This window comes from Syngnathus floridae, chromosome 4, assembly GCF_059516105.1.
Source record: "Syngnathus floridae isolate MCC-2025c chromosome 4, RoL_Sflo_1.0, whole genome shotgun sequence".
Lineage (NCBI taxonomy): Eukaryota > Metazoa > Chordata > Actinopteri > Syngnathiformes > Syngnathidae > Syngnathus > Syngnathus floridae.
Window position 1 is genome coordinate 1,794,235 of NC_142416.1, and position 15,702 is coordinate 1,809,936.

At 50.5% G+C, this 15,702-nt stretch overlaps 2 protein-coding genes and 1 long non-coding RNA gene across 14 annotated transcripts in view; all 3 read left to right on the forward strand.

Moving 5' to 3' along the window:
• The window catches only part of LOC148398548 (janus kinase and microtubule-interacting protein 3-like), a 319,781-nt gene that overhangs the window by 14,427 nt on the left and 289,652 nt on the right, over nt 1-15,702 (forward strand). Inside the window, exons 15-19 of one of the 12 annotated variants that reach the window (XR_015858228.1) lie at nt 4,716-4,745; nt 4,936-5,103; nt 5,216-5,292; nt 5,760-5,900; nt 8,248-8,426. The exons of 7 other annotated variants lie outside the window; for them this stretch is intronic. The gene's annotated coding sequence lies outside the window, so the exon portion shown is untranslated. Of the gene's footprint in view, nt 1-4,715; nt 4,746-4,935; nt 5,104-5,215; nt 5,293-5,759; nt 8,118-8,247; nt 8,427-13,230; nt 13,647-15,102; nt 15,287-15,409; nt 15,488-15,702 lie in introns of those variants that run through there. 4 more of the 12 variants (XR_015858229.1, XR_015858227.1, XR_015858231.1 and 1 more) reach the window with 4 other exon arrangements.
• Nucleotides 8,650-9,876, forward strand: LOC148398549 (uncharacterized). Its single transcript, XR_015857852.1, has 4 exons — nt 8,650-8,853; nt 9,113-9,306; nt 9,431-9,544; nt 9,776-9,876. It is a non-coding gene; the product is annotated as an uncharacterized LOC148398549 (long non-coding RNA).
• On the forward strand, nt 11,930-13,867 carry LOC148398550 (janus kinase and microtubule-interacting protein 3-like). Its single transcript, XM_088374766.1, has 4 exons — nt 11,930-12,004; nt 12,091-12,991; nt 13,071-13,196; nt 13,565-13,867. Exons 2-3 carry the CDS (start codon nt 12,779-12,781, stop codon nt 13,185-13,187), a joined length of 330 nt encoding a protein of 109 aa, XP_088230892.1. The 5' UTR covers nt 11,930-12,004; nt 12,091-12,778; the 3' UTR covers nt 13,188-13,196; nt 13,565-13,867.

The window sequence follows — 15,702 nt, forward strand, 5'->3', positions numbered from 1 at the left end:
AACATTATGCCGCACTGAACAACACCATGCCGCACTGAACAACACCATGCCGCACTGAACAACACCATGCCGCAATGAACAACACCATCCCGCACTGAACAACACCATGCCGCACTGAACAACACCATGCCGCACTGAACTACACCATCCCGCACTGAACAACACCATGCCGCACTGAACAACACCATTCCGCACTGAACAACACCATGCCGCACTGAACAACATTACGCTGCACTGAACAACACCATGCCGCACTGAACAACACCATGCCGCACTGAACAACACCATGCCGCATTGAACAACACCATGCCGCATTGAACAACACCATGCCGCACTGAACAACACCATCCTGCACTGAACAACACCATGCCGCATTGAACAACACCATGCCGCACTGAACAACACCATCCTGCACTGAACAACACCATCCCGCACTGAACAACACCATCCCGCATTGAACAACACCATCCTGCACTGAACAACACCATGCCGCACTGAACAACACCATGCCGCACTGAACAACACCATGCCGCACTGAACAACACCATGCCCACTGAACAACACCATCCTGCACTGAACAACACCATCCCGCACTGAACAACACCATGCCGCATTGAACAACACCATCCTGCACTGAACAACACCATCCTGCACTGAACAACACCATGCCGCACTGAACAACACCATGCCGCACTGAACACCATGCCGCACTGAACAACACCATGCCGCACTGAACAACATTATGCCGCACTGAACAACATTATGTCGCACTGAACAACACCATGCCGCACTGAACAAAACCATGCTGCACTGAACAACATTATGCCGCACTGAAAAACACCATGCCGCACTGAACAACACCATCCCGCACTGAACAACACCATGCCGCATTGAACAACACCATGCCGCACTGAACAACACCATGCTGCACTGAACAACATTATGCTGCACTGAACAACACGATCCTGCATTGAACAACACCATGCCGCACTGAACAACACCATCCTGCACTGAACAACACCATCCTGCACTGAACAACACCACCCCGCACTGAACAACACGATCCCGCATTGAACAACACCATGCCGCACTGAACAACACCATGCCGCACTGAACAACACCATTCCGCACTGAACAACACCATGCCGCACTGAACAACATTATGCCGCACTGAACAACACCATGCCGCACTGAACAACACCATGCCGCACTGAACACCACGATCCCGCATTGAACAACACCATCCTGCACTGAACAACACCATGCCGCACTGAACAACACCATGCCGCACTGAACAGCACCATTCCGCACTGAACAACACCATGCCGCACTGAACAACACCATCCTGCACTGAACAACACCATCCCGCACTGAACAACACCATGCCGCATTGAACAACACCATGCCGCACCGAACAACACCATCCTGCACTGAACAACACCATGCCGCACTGAACAACACCATGCCGCACTGAACAACACCATGCCGCACTGAACAACATTATGCCGCACTGACGCATTGAACAACACCATGCCGCACTGAACAACACCATCTTGCACTGAACAACACCATCCCGCACTGAACAACACCATGCCGCATTGAACAACACCATGCTGCACTGAACAACACCATCTCGCACTGAACAACACCATGCCGCACTGAACAACATTATGGCGCACTGGACAACATTATGCCGCACTGAACAACACCATGCCGCACTGAACAACACTATGCCGCACTGAACAACACCATGCCGCACTGAACAACACCATGCCGCACTGAACAACATTATGCCGCACTGAACAACACCATGCCGCACTGAACAACACCATGCCGCACTGAACAACACGATCCCGCATTGAACAACACCATCCTGCACTGAACAACACCATGCCGCACTGAACAACACCATGCCGCACTGAACAACACCATGCCGCACTGAACAACACCATGCCGCACTGAACAAAACCATCCCGCACTGAACAACACCATCCCGCACTGAACAACACCATGCCGCATTGAACAACACCATGCCGCACTGAACAACACCATCCTGCACTGAACAACACCATGCCGCACTGAACAACACCATGCCGCACTGAACAACACCATGCCGCACTGAACAACATTATGCCGCACTGAACAACATTATGCCGCACTAAACAACATTATGTCGCACTGAACAACACCATGCCGCACTGAACAACACCATGCCGCACTGAACAACATTATGCCGCACTGAACAACACAATCCGGCATTGAACAACACCATCCCGCAGTGAACAACACCATGCCGCATTGAACAACACCATGCCGCACTGAACAACACCATGCTGCACTGAACAACATTATGCTGCACTGAACAACACGATCCTGCATTGAACAACACCATGCCGCACTGAACAACACCATCCTGCACTGAACAACACCATGCCGCACTGAACAACATTATGCCGCACTGAACAACACCATGCCGCACTGAACAACACCATGCCGCACTGAACAACACCATGCCGCACTGAACAACACCATGCCGCAATGAACAACACCATCCCGCACTGAACAACACCATGCCGCATTGAACAACACCATGCCGCACTGAACAACACCATCCCGCACTGAACAACACCACCCCGCACTGAACAACACGATCCCGCATTGAACAACACCATCCCGGACTGAACAACACCATGCTGCACTGAACAACACCATTCCGCACTGAACAACACCATGCCGCACTGAACAACACCATGCCGCACTGAACAACACCATGCCGCACTGAACAACACCATGCCGCACTGAACAACATTATGCCGCACTGAACAACATTATGCCGCACTGAACAACACCATGCCGCACTGAACAACACCATGCCTTACTGAACAACACCATGCCGCACTGAACAACACCATGCCGCATTGAACAACACCATGCCGCACTGAACAACACCATCCTGCACTGAACAACACCATGCCGCACTGAACAACACCATGCCGCACTGAACAACACCATGCCGCACTGAACAACATTATGCCGCACTGACGCATTGAACAACACCATGCCGCACTGAACAACACCATCCTGCACTGAAAAACACCATCCCGCACTGAACAACACCATGCCGCATTGAACAACACCATGCTGCACTGAACAACACCATCTCGCACTGAACAACACCATGCCGCACTGAACAACATTATGGCGCACTGGACAACATTATGCCGCACTGAACAACACCATGCCGCACTGAACAACACTATGCCGCACTGAACAACACCATGCCGCACTGAACAACACCATGCCGCACTGAACAACATTATGCCGCACTGAACAACACCATGCCGCACTGAACAACACCATGCCGCACTGAACAACACGATCCCGCATTGAACAACACCATCCTGCACTGAACAACACCATGCCGCACTGAACAACACCATGCAGCACTGAACAACACCATGCCGCACTGAACAACACCATGCCGCACTGAACAACACCATCCCGCACTGAACAACACCATCCCGCACTGAACAACACCATGCCGCACTGAACAACACCATGCCGCACTGAACAACACCATCCTGCACTGAACAACACCATGCCGCACTGAACAACACCATGCCGCACTGAACAACACCATGCCGCACTGAACAACATTATGCCGCACTGAACAACATTATGCCGCACTAAACAACATTATGTCGCACTGAACAACACCATGCCGCACTGAACAACACCATGCCGCACTGAACAACATTATGCCGCACTGAACAACACGATCCCGCATTGAACAACACCATCCCGCAGTGAACAACACCATGCCGCATTGAACAACACCATGCCGCACTGAACAACACCATGCTGCACTGAACAACATTATGCTGCACTGAACAACACGATCCTGCATTGAACAACACCATGCCGCACTGAACAACACCATCCTGCACTGAACAACACCATGCCGCACTGAACAACATTATGCCGCACTGAACAACACCATGCCGCACTGAACAACACCATGCCGCACTGAACAACACCATGCCGCACTGAACAACACCATGCCGCAATGAACAACCCCATCCCGCACTGAACAACACCATGCCGCATTGAACAACACCATGCCGCACTGAACAACACCATCCCGCACTGAACAACACCACCCCGCACTGAACAACACGATCCCGCATTGAACAACACCATCCCGGACTGAACAACACCATGCTGCACTGAACAACACCATTCCGCACTGAACAACACCATGCCGCACTGAACAACACCATGCCGCACTGAACAACACCATGCCGCACTGAACAACACCATGCCGCACTGAACAACATTATGCCGCACTGAACAACATTATGCCGCACTGAACAACACCATGCCGCACTGAACAACACCATGCCTTACTGAACAACACCATGCCGCACTGAACAACACGACGTCGCACTGAACAACACGACGCCGCACAGAACAACACGACGCCGCACAGAATAACACAATACCGCACAGAACAACACAATACCGCACAAACAGTTTTAGATAATATTACGTCGCAGTCATGTGACGCGGACATGACGTCAATAGGCGGAACTCACGGCAAAATTATAATCCGTGGGCGTGGCTTGCAACAGGAAGTAGGAAAGCGGCAATTCTGGCAAACAAGACACAGCGGTTAGTAACACGATGACTAACAAGGCAAATATTTTTGTTTTCAGCTTGCAACTTGACCGTCTAGAGCGTACAAGGTAATTACAACTGTTTGTTTTTAGCCCTGAAAAGCGAGGGAGTGTGGCGTTTGGGAGGAATGTCGAACTCGGCGTCTGCTTCCAGCCACAGACGCCAAATTTTGACGATTATTTCGACTGGTCAACGGTTGTAAATTATTGCGTTGACTAAAAACTTTATTTAACTCTACTCTTAACTTTCCCGTTTCAGATATGCGGGTATTACACCGCGGAAATGACGTCAATAGGCTGAACTCTCGCCAAAATTCAAATCTGTGGGCGCAATGGCCTTGAGCGAGACACCGGATACAAACACGACGATTATCAACAGAAATATCTTTATTTTCTGCTTGCAAGTGGACCGTCTAGAGCGTACACGGTAAGTACAACTCATTGTGTTTAAAAAGATTTACGTTTGTGTAGTTTGCGTTGCGTTGTATCTGTGAATGTTGGTTGAGGCTAAATGTTAATGTTTAATTTCATTCCTTTAGGTTCCACGGTGTTTGTTGGCTGTATGTTTTCCACTGCAAGAAGAGGCTCGTATCATTGACCAGCAGGAGCTACAATGGTGAGTACCCCTTTCGTCTTCCATTTATGTTAAACACTTCCTATTTCATGTCTAACAGTACTCGATTTAACAAATAACCATAAATAAATACAGTGTGGGCAGTCACGTTAACATATGTGATTATCCTGCCTAATATGTTTATCACAAATATGTCACTAATCACTAATATGTTTATTTGTTTATCACAACACCTTTGGACCTTCAGCAATCGATTATTTCCCTTCATCTACATAGAGACAGAACGATGGTGTCTTAAACATCTCATTCATTTCACCAAATAACTTCACGCAGGTGGATAACGGCCGTCTCGGTCACGCTATGTTGCGTGATGCAGTTTTGAAGAACCAAATGCATTTATTCAATGAATAAGTCAAGCTAGTTCTATGTTTATGATGTTGTAAGTTACGGTACCGATTGAAGTTGAGTTCGAAGCCAGTGGAAAACAGCGCTGCGTTTGTGCTCTCCAGGTACAAATGTTGTGATCTCTGACTGACGACCGGGCAGGGCGGGCCAAGGCGGAGCGAACGGACGCCCTTCAGGCCGCCAATGACGAGCTGAGAACCAAACTGATGGACGTCCAGTTAGAACTTCAGCAGGAGAAGAACAAGGTGAAAACCTCAACAGACAGACACTGCCTGCCTCCCTGCCTGCCTCCCTGCCTGCCTCCCTCCCTCCCTCCCAGTTTTCCCGATGTAGATTAGACATGCGTGTGCCATGACTGTGTCAGCCTACATCAACAAATGCACCGAGGACGTCAGCACCACTAAGAATATCATCACCCGGGGCAACCAACGACCCTGGATGACTGAGGAGGTACGTCAAACGCTACGAGCGCGGAACTCTGCCTTCAAGTCTGGCGACAAGGAGACACTGAGGACAGCGAGAGCCAACTTGAACCGTGCCATCAGGATAGCGAAGCGAGACCGCAGTCGAAAATTTCAGGATCGTTTCCACGACGTCAAAAACATCAGGAGTATGGGGCAAGGCATACGGGCGATTACAGACTACAACTCACTCTCCCCCCCCCCCCCCCGGTGGGTGTAGTTGATGCTGACTTTCTAAATGGTCTAAATAACTTCTTTGGGAGGTTCGAGGCACTAAACGGCACTCCAGCAGTTAAAACTGTCCCCCATCAGGAAGAGGAGGTACTCTGCCTTGACTCCGCCGATGTGTTGAAGACCCTGAGGAGAGTCAACCCCTGTAAGGCCCCTGGCCCCGACAACATTCCTGGGCGTGTGTTCAGGGAATGTGCAAGTCATCTGGCTGGGGTCATCACAGACATTTTTAACACCTCGCTGGGCCAAGCCACAGTGCCGGCGTGCTTTAAGACTGCCTCCATCATTCCGGTGCCGAAGAAACCTCAAATCACCTCATTTAATGATTACCGGCCTGTTGCACTGACTCCGGTTATGATGAAGTGCTTCGAAAGGCTGCTTAAAGGTCACATCGTTTCCAGACTCCCCCTATTATTTGACCCGTTCCAGTTTGCCGACCGGCAAAACCGCTCCACTCAGGACGCCATCTCCTCCGTTCTTCACCTGAGCCTGGCTCACCTGGAGGAGAAGAACACCCATGTGCGGAGGCTGTTCCTGGACTTCAGCTCAGCGTTTAACACCATCATCCCACAGCATCTGGTAGGAAAATTGGAACACCTGGGCTTCAACACCCCCCTTCGCAACTGGCTGCTAGACTTCCTCAGCAACAGACCTCAGTCAGTCCGGGTCGGACAGAACACCTCTGATGTCATCACCCTCAGCACAGGCTCCCTTCAGGGCTGCGTCCTGAGCCCCCTGCTGTTCACCCTGATGACACACGACTGCGTCCTCAGGTTCACCACCAATCACATCGTGAAGTCAGCAGACGACACAACGGTGGTGGGGCTCATCAGAGACAACAACGACCTGGACTACAGAGAGGAGGTGGAGCAGCTGGTGGGCTGGTGCAGAGAAAACAGCCTGATCCTGAATGAGGAGAAGATGAAGGAGATCATCGTCGACTTCAGGAAAAAACAGCCTCACCACGCTCCACTGATCATCAACAGCTCAGCTGTGGAGGTGGTCAGCACCACCAAATTCCTGGGGGTCCACATCACAGAAGACCTCACCTGGACTATGAACACTACGGCACTGGTCAAGAGGGCACAGAAGCGCTTGTACTTCCTGCGGAGGATGAGGAGAGCCCACCTGCTCCCACCCATCATGAGGACGTTCTACAGGAGCACCATAGAGAGCATTCTGACAAGCTGTCTCTCTGTGTGGTGTGGAGGCTGCACCGCCTCCGATTGGAAGAACGTGAGGAGAGTGGTGAGGACAGCAGAGAGGATCATAGGGGCTCCTCTTCCCTCCATTCAGGACATTTCATCTCAGCGCTGCATGTCCCGTGCCCGTAACATCATCAATGACCCATCACACTCCCACCATGGACTGTTCTCCCTGCTGCCCTCTGGGAAGAGGTTTGCAGCATCCGCTGCAGGTCCACCAGGTTCTGCAACAGCTTTTTCCCTGCTGTCATCAGACTGTTGAACACTAGAACTGTTGAGCTCTAAACTGAACTCTGCATCACACATTCACAGAACTGTATGACACTACGGACCTCTATCTTGCACTATCTCGCACTACCAACTTTACTGAACTTGTATAAACCCTTTAAATAGAAGTTTAATACATGGTTTAGCATTCCTCTGCACACTCTTGAATACTGTTTTGCCTACTTGCACTATTGCATAATTATCACTGCTGCACTTTATACTTATTTTTAATATATATATATATATATATATATATATATAGTATATATGTATATATATATATATTTTCATAGGATATGTTACTTCTATTCAACTGCAATATCACTACTTTGTTGTAAGACGTATGCAACGGAATTTCATTTTGTATGCACCATGTGCAGACAAGATGACAATAAAGTTTGTCTAAGTCTAAGTCTAAGTCATGTCAGGTCAGCTGTCTGGAGAGAGAGAGAAGTCAGGACCTGCGGGCGGAGCACCACCGTGCCACCGCCGCCATGACGGAACTCAAAAGCAAACTCCATGAGGAGAAGCAGAAAGAGTTAGCCATTACCAGGGAGACATTACTGCGGCAGCATGAAATGGAGCTGATGAGAGTGATCAAAATCAAAGATGGAGAGATCCAGCGACTGAATGCCTTGGTCCTCAGCCTGAGGGACGGCTCCATGGACAAGGTGATCCGCTCTATCCGTGTCTGACTATCCGCACGCCACGTCGGGCTTCGATGCGGCCGCTACCGTATTGTGTAGCTTGTCCCCAGTAAGCGTCGCGGCGCTCCGTTGCGGTCTCAACGGCCCGGTGTGGCGCAATGTCTGCTCAGGTGAGGAGGGGGGGCGCTTTGCTGGCGGAGGTGGAGGAGACGCGGCGGTGTCGGGAGACCGAGCGGTGTCGCCTCCACCAGGAGCGCGGAAGAAGCCCTGGCAGCGGCCCAGCAGGCCTGGCAGTCCCGAGCGGCCGAGCTCCGATCGGCTCATCACCAGCATCGGGAGGAGCTGAGCCGAACCAAGAGAGACTGCGAGAGGGAGATCCGCCGACTGGTAGGACTGATCAGATGCGCGGTGCGTGGCTATGTTCCCAATTTCGTTGTATACCTGCAGTGCAATGACACCTAAGGCATTCTATTCTATTCTATTTCACAAGAAGAAAATGTCCGGTTGCTCGCTTCGCTTTTGTCACAGCAAAGGTGTTCTTGTCGATTCAAGAAAAAAAATTGGCCGGTTGCTCTCTTTGTTTTTGTCACAATTCTGGCAAATGAGTTTGCCCGCCTGCCTGAGCGCTCCCCGTTTGTACATCCAGACGGATGAGATCAAGCTGAAAGACAGAGCGGTTAGTGTTTTGGATGAAGCCCTGGGGCCGGCCACGTCCACCGCCTTCAGCTGCAGACTCAGGCTGCCGAGCAGCAGATCGCTGCCCTGAGGGATTCCCAAAGGGCGGGCCTAAACTACCCTGGAAGTGGGGTCAACGCCGCTACTAGCAATCCTCTTCATTGCGTAAGCCACCTCATCACACACTTGCAGTACGCATGACTTAGTTCGTTGCTGGAGGAAGGTAGCACAAAAACAGTTTTGAACTTTGAACGAGTGCTTGTGTGTGTGTGTTGCGGGGCGTTTTCAGTCTCAGGAGGATCGGGACACGCGACGGTTTCATCTGAAAATCGCTGAGCTCAGCGCAGTCATCAGGAACCTGGAGGATCGAAACGCCCTGCTTTCTGAAGAGCGCAATGAACTGGTAATTTATTGACGGCACGCTTGAAGGTTTGCGCTACGTTTGATGCGCGCCATCCAGCGAGGCACCCATTGCGCTTGCTTATTAGTTGAGCGGCGCGTCGAGTCGGTTGCCTGGTAGATGTCTTTTATTGGGAGCCAAAGCCACGATTCCGTTCAAACCGATGCAAAAGGAATGGATACGTTCTGGCCCGCGTGTTGTGCGTCTTTCACATCCCGCACTTCATGCTTGCAGCTAAAGCGACTGAGAGAAACAGAAAGCCAGTTTCTGCCACTCCTGTACAAAAACAAACGCCTGAGCAGGAAGAATGAAGAACTCTCGCTGGTGCTGTGTCGCCTTGAAAACAAAGTGCGCTTTGTCACCCAGGAGAACGAGGAGATGGCAAGCTTGGTAAGTCGACGCGGACAACGGCGGCGTGCCAACAGAGTCCACTGCATTTGTGTTCCACAGAGAAGGCCTAGTTCGCTCAATGACCTGGACCGCGGTTGCGGCCAGCAGGACGGTGAAATGGAGTTCCTTCAAGTTGTGGAGCAGCGGCACATCATCGACGACTTGTCCAAGGTCTTCAGGCAGGCGACTCGGTGCACGTACGGCAGCGCCACGCTCGCTCGCTGTCGCCAGGAAACCTTTTCCGTCCAAAGCTTGGCCGGCGGCCGCCATCCAAAAAATTGGCCCCTTAAATTCCGACCTTTCAAGCAGGAGCATTGTGCGCACGCGTTTGAACACGCTTTAGACTTGTTTTGCCGTTTTCAGCAGTTTTGTCAGCGCCTTTGCCACTCGCTGTGCGCTGAAAACGACGGACTTGCCCGGCTGCTCAGCCCGTCAACCATGAGCCGCGAGCGCGACATCATTGTCCGTAGGCAGCTAGTGGCAAAATGCACCCTGTTAGAGTTGCGCTCGCTCCAACTTATTTTGCAAGAACCACACGGGAGACAAGTAAGTTCTTTTGGACACCTGCAGATGGAGAGTCCATCCGTTGTACGAATGAAGTCTGACTCTCGGCTCCTGCACGAGCATTTTAATTAAGAGAAACAGGGTGGGTGTAAGAGTGGATTGAATAGAGGAAGCCCTTGACCTCTAGTCAAAACATAGCAACGGGTGTTTTACGACTTTGTGTAGGAAGGGATAAGCGATAGGGATAAATAAGGGATAAATAATATTATTTATTACAGGTTGCAGTCAAAGTCAAAGCAACATAATGATACGATAAAGATAATCTGGAAAACCCTGACACACCCTGTAGTTGTCACTTTTGGAAAAGACGAGCGTCCCTCCAATCATCGCCGGTGACGTGTTTTTCAGGCTCTGGAGACAGGAGCTCATGTCAGAAATGTCATTGTGAGTCGCGTTTGTTTCTGCGCCGGAGCCGTTCGTTCCCTTTGCATCCAAAGAATCTCAAAGGCGGATTATTTGTGTCGACAGGAGAGAGATTTGCTGCTACGATACCGACGTCGAGAATCTCTGAGGAGGAACAAAGCGTGAGGTCCTGCAAGGTGAGTCTGTTTGTTTGCGGCTGCTTGGTGTTGCGCAAGATGAAATGGCCTTTTTCTCGCTATCGTTCCTCTCGTCGATTCATCGTGAGGTGTCGCTTCAGTTTGTTCAGAGAGATGTTTGCTTCCGCGCCCGCGGGTCATCGAAACATTTTACGGCTACGACGAAGACGTGTTGGTGGACTCGGACGGATCGTCCTTGTCTTTTCACACCGACAGAACCCCCGACACGGAACCCGAAGAGGTAGCCCGCCATTTCTGCCAGCGTATTGGCACCAAACATTCCTCTTCAGCCTGGAATCGGACTCGTCTTTGCGTCGCGGGTGCTTTGTCGCCGGTCTGACTGATTCTGGTACTAGTGCTGTGTTGCATTGGTGTGTGCATGAAGAGGCGGAGCTTCGCTACCGCCAGCTGACGCAAGAATATCAAGCGCTGCAACGAGCTTACGCTCTGCTAGCCCAGACCAGCGAAGGGGACTACGACGCCGAGAAGGAGATCAAGGTGGCGCTCCTTCCCGCAACCCCCGGCCGGGTCGCAGCCTCCCCGTTCTCACCCAGCCTCGGGTGTTCTCTGGTCTGAAAGGAGGAGGAGGAGCCTCCCTCCTCCTCCTTTCAGACCAGAGAAAAGCTGATGGTAGAAATGGGTCACTATCAAAGCAGAGTAGCAGATCTGGAGTCAGCGCTGAAGCAACAAGGACAGGTAAGCTCATCAATGAGCACACCTTTTTCTCAGACAAAATAGCTACATTCTTCAGTCACTCATTCGTCTGGCATTACTGGACCAACCCCGCCCCCCGAATGTGGCTGGGAAAATGCGGAGAAAAGCAAATGTCATTTTCCAGTCAACCAAAGAATTTGTGGATGAAAATGACACAACATTCCAAAGCTGTCCACGCGTTTGTCTCTTCTAGAATGTCAAGTGGGTGGAGGAGAAGCAGCTGCTGCGTCAGAGCAATCAGCAGTTGGCCGAAAAGGTGACGGAAAGAAAGGCGCTGGGCGGAGTCGCTTGGCGTCACACCCGTCGGGAAGCCCCGCAGATGAGGTCTGACTGTCTTTTCAGGTCAGGCGGATGGAGGCGGAAGAAGCGCGTCTGAAAGAGCACATCCAGGATATCCGAGACCAAAACGAACTGCTTGAGTTCCGCATCCTGGAGCTGGAGGTGGGAAGACTCGCACAAGCGTGTTGAGGCCAGAGATGTGACGGACGGACGGACGGACGGACGGATGCATGCCTCTGCCTTTCAGGAGAGGGAGTGGCGCTCCCCCGTCTTGAAGTTTCTGCAAGTCCGTTTCCCAGACGGCCTCAGCCCTTTGCAGATCTACTGCGAGGCTGAGGGCGTGAGCGTACGTAAGGCGTCCCTCGCAACCCTAACCTTAACCCGAGGTCCCAGAACACCTTACATTGCTCCTTGCGCCTTTCCCCCGGACATCGTCATCAGTGATCTGATGAAGAAGCTGGACATCCTGGGCTATAACGCCGTAAGTGTATGTCGAACTCCTTATGTTCGCACTCCACGAGACTCGGCGGCTCAAATGTGACTTTTGGAAGGCTTTGCGCTGAAAGAAGCTTGTTGACGCTGTGCCTTTGGGCTCTTCTATGTGCTGCAAGCAGAAGGGCTACCTGGATGAAGAGTTGGACTTCAGGAAGTGTTCCATGGACCAGGCTCATAAGGTAAGCCTCCCTCAAATCTCCCGCCGGACCACTGATGGACGAGGATTGCGGCCCAGAGGATCCTGGAGCTGGAGGCCATGTTGTACGAGGCGCTACCGCAGCGGGACTGCCCCGCCACGGACGGCGAAAAAGCCAGCCACGCTGGCGTGAATGACGTGCTGACGGCGGATCAGAGAGAAGAGCTTAGGAGCGCCGTGGACCAATGGAAGCGAGCCCTGATGTGCGAGTTGAGGGAGCGCGACGCTTGCATCCTCCAAGAGAGAATGGATCTGCTGCACAGCGCGCAACAGGTAAGGGCCCAAAGCCAGCCCGGCACTTACTTGCACGCTTACTGGCTTTTGAATGCCACTTTCCATTTGTCCGTCCTAGAGGAACAAAGAGCTGAAAGAATTCATCGAAGCTCAGAAGAGACAAATCAAACAATTGGAGGAGAAGTTTCTGTTTCTCTTTCTATTCTTCTCCTTGGCCTTCATTCTGTGGCCCTAACACCAGCTGGTGAGTGAGCTCCATCGGCACCGCACTCGACACCTCCGATACACTGCCAGCCGGTCTCAGACGTTGGCAGACGCTCCGATGCCAACGTATACCCCCCGCCACGGTGACAGAGGCACCGCGTCACACCGGCGCTCATCCAATCAGAAGGCAGGAAAAGCAAATTCACATGCAGGGCACTTTTGAACCAGAAAAGAGCGCCACAAAAAACGGTTGTTGCCCCAAACGCGCACTAAAAAGGGTCAGAATAACAAGAGTCCCACTGGCCAGCCGGGGCCACCCGTCCAGCTGTTTCTTCAGGGGGGAAAAAAATTGAGTCACCGGTGAGTACATTTTGCATTTAGCTCTGCTTTTCTGCTTCTGTCTTCAAGTGTGTGGCATCCTGCGATCAAAGATTCAGCCAACCCCAAAGCGGTTGACCTCAACGTCCCACCACCATGCCTACCAGAGCAGGTGACGTGATGCTTTGGACATCCTTCCGTCTCAGATGCCCAAAAGTACTCTTTGCCACATCTGCGGCAATACGGTGTCTTTTCAAAGGTGCAAATAAATCCAGCGTGGGCGGAACACGCACGTCTTCGGTTTTTCCCGCTTTGTTTGTGTGACAGCTGTTGTGAAAATTTTATACAAATAAAGTTGTATAGTACAGGTTTGGCCAAGCCGCAACTCCCGAACCGCATGCGGCTCTTTTATGTTCATATCAACATTTGTGTGTGTGTGTGTGTGTGTGTGTGTGGGGGGGGTTGTGCGTGTTGCTTCACTTGAGTTCAATTTGGTATTTTGGTCAAAAGCGCATGTGGTGAAATTCCACAAAGTAGGATGGGCAAACACATTTCTTTAAACTATGAGTGTCAATTGGGCTCTCGAAATGGCAGGGAAAAGATGCACAGCAAAACGAAAATACGTAGATGAACGCAGGACGTTTTAATCAGAGTGGGAAAGTTTCTATTTTTTGTTGAACGTGATGGCAAACCATTCTGCCTGATATGTCAGACCTCAGCGCATTTCAAAGATTCAAATCTTCAGCGCCATGCACTTCAGCTCACTCCATGCTAACATTGATCAGGCGTCGAACCCGCAACATCATGCTTAAGAGGTGGCCATGCTAACCAGTGCGCCATTATGTCAACGCATAATAACTAAGTCTACTGATCAAAACAGCGGTTACTATATGACGTCGCTACGTCGTGGTCACGTGACGCAGACAAGACGTCAATGGACGTGGGCAGAGTTAACTTGTTTAAAAGGGAGTGGGCAGAAGAAATATTTAATTTATTTAAATCTATTTTGAGTGCACACCATTATGCCAATGCATAACAACTGTAAATCTACTAAACAAAACAGCGGTTGCTATATGACATCTGCCACGTCGTGGTCACGTGACATACGTGACGTCGATGGGCGTAACTTTCGCCGGAATTCAAATCCGCGGGGAGAGTTAACTTGTTTAAAAGAGAGTGGGCAGAAGAATTATTTAATTTATTTAAATCTATTTGGTGTGTGCGCCATTATGTCAATGCATAACAACTGTAAGTCTACTAAACAAAACAGCGGTTGCTATGTGACGTCTGCCACGTCGTGGTCACGTGACGCGGACGTGACGTCGACGCCTACTTTACATCCCACCGATCACAGGACCCCTCGGCTGCATAACCGTGCCCCCTTCCCAACCAATCGGATTTGCTATACGCGAAAACGACGCCAATGGAAAGAGCTTCCGCCCAAATTTAAATCCGTGGGCGTGGCTCGCAGCAGGAAGTAGGAAAATGGCGGCGATGTTGACAAAGACACAGCGGATGGTAACATACGACTAACAAGAGAAATATTTTTATTTTCTGCTTGCAACTGGACCGTCCAGAGCGTACACGGTAAGTACAACTCATCGTTTTTAAAAAGAAGTACTTTTGTTGCCCTGAAAAGCGAGTGAGCGTGGCGTTTGTGGGGGACGTCGAATTTCGACGATTCTTTCTGGTCAACGGTTGTAAATGATTGTGTTGATTAAAAAAAGAAAACTTGATGTAACTCTACTTTTAACTGCCGTTTCAGATAGATTTGGAATTGCATCACATCCAATTTTGCCTAGAGCGTACACGGTAAGTAACACTCGTTGTGTTTAAGGAGATTTACGTTTGTAATAGCAGAAGTGTAGCCGCGTTGCGTTGTACGTGTGAATGTTGGTCCAGGCGAAATGTTAATGTTTAATTTCATTCCTTTAGGTTCCACGGTGTTTGTTGGCTGCAAGTTTTCCACTGCAAGAAGAGGCTCATATCATTGACCAGGAGCGAGCTACAATGGTGAGTAGCCATAACATTTATGTTAAACACTTCCTATTTCATGTCTAACAGTACTTGATTTAACAAATAACCATAAATAAATACAGTGTGGGCACTGAAGTTAACATATGTGATTATACTGCCTAATCTGTCACCGAGTAGATTGTTGCAAAGTAATATAAGATCCAAAGTTGTAATTCAGAATAGTTTTCAAAAGAAGGCCATTAGAATTATAT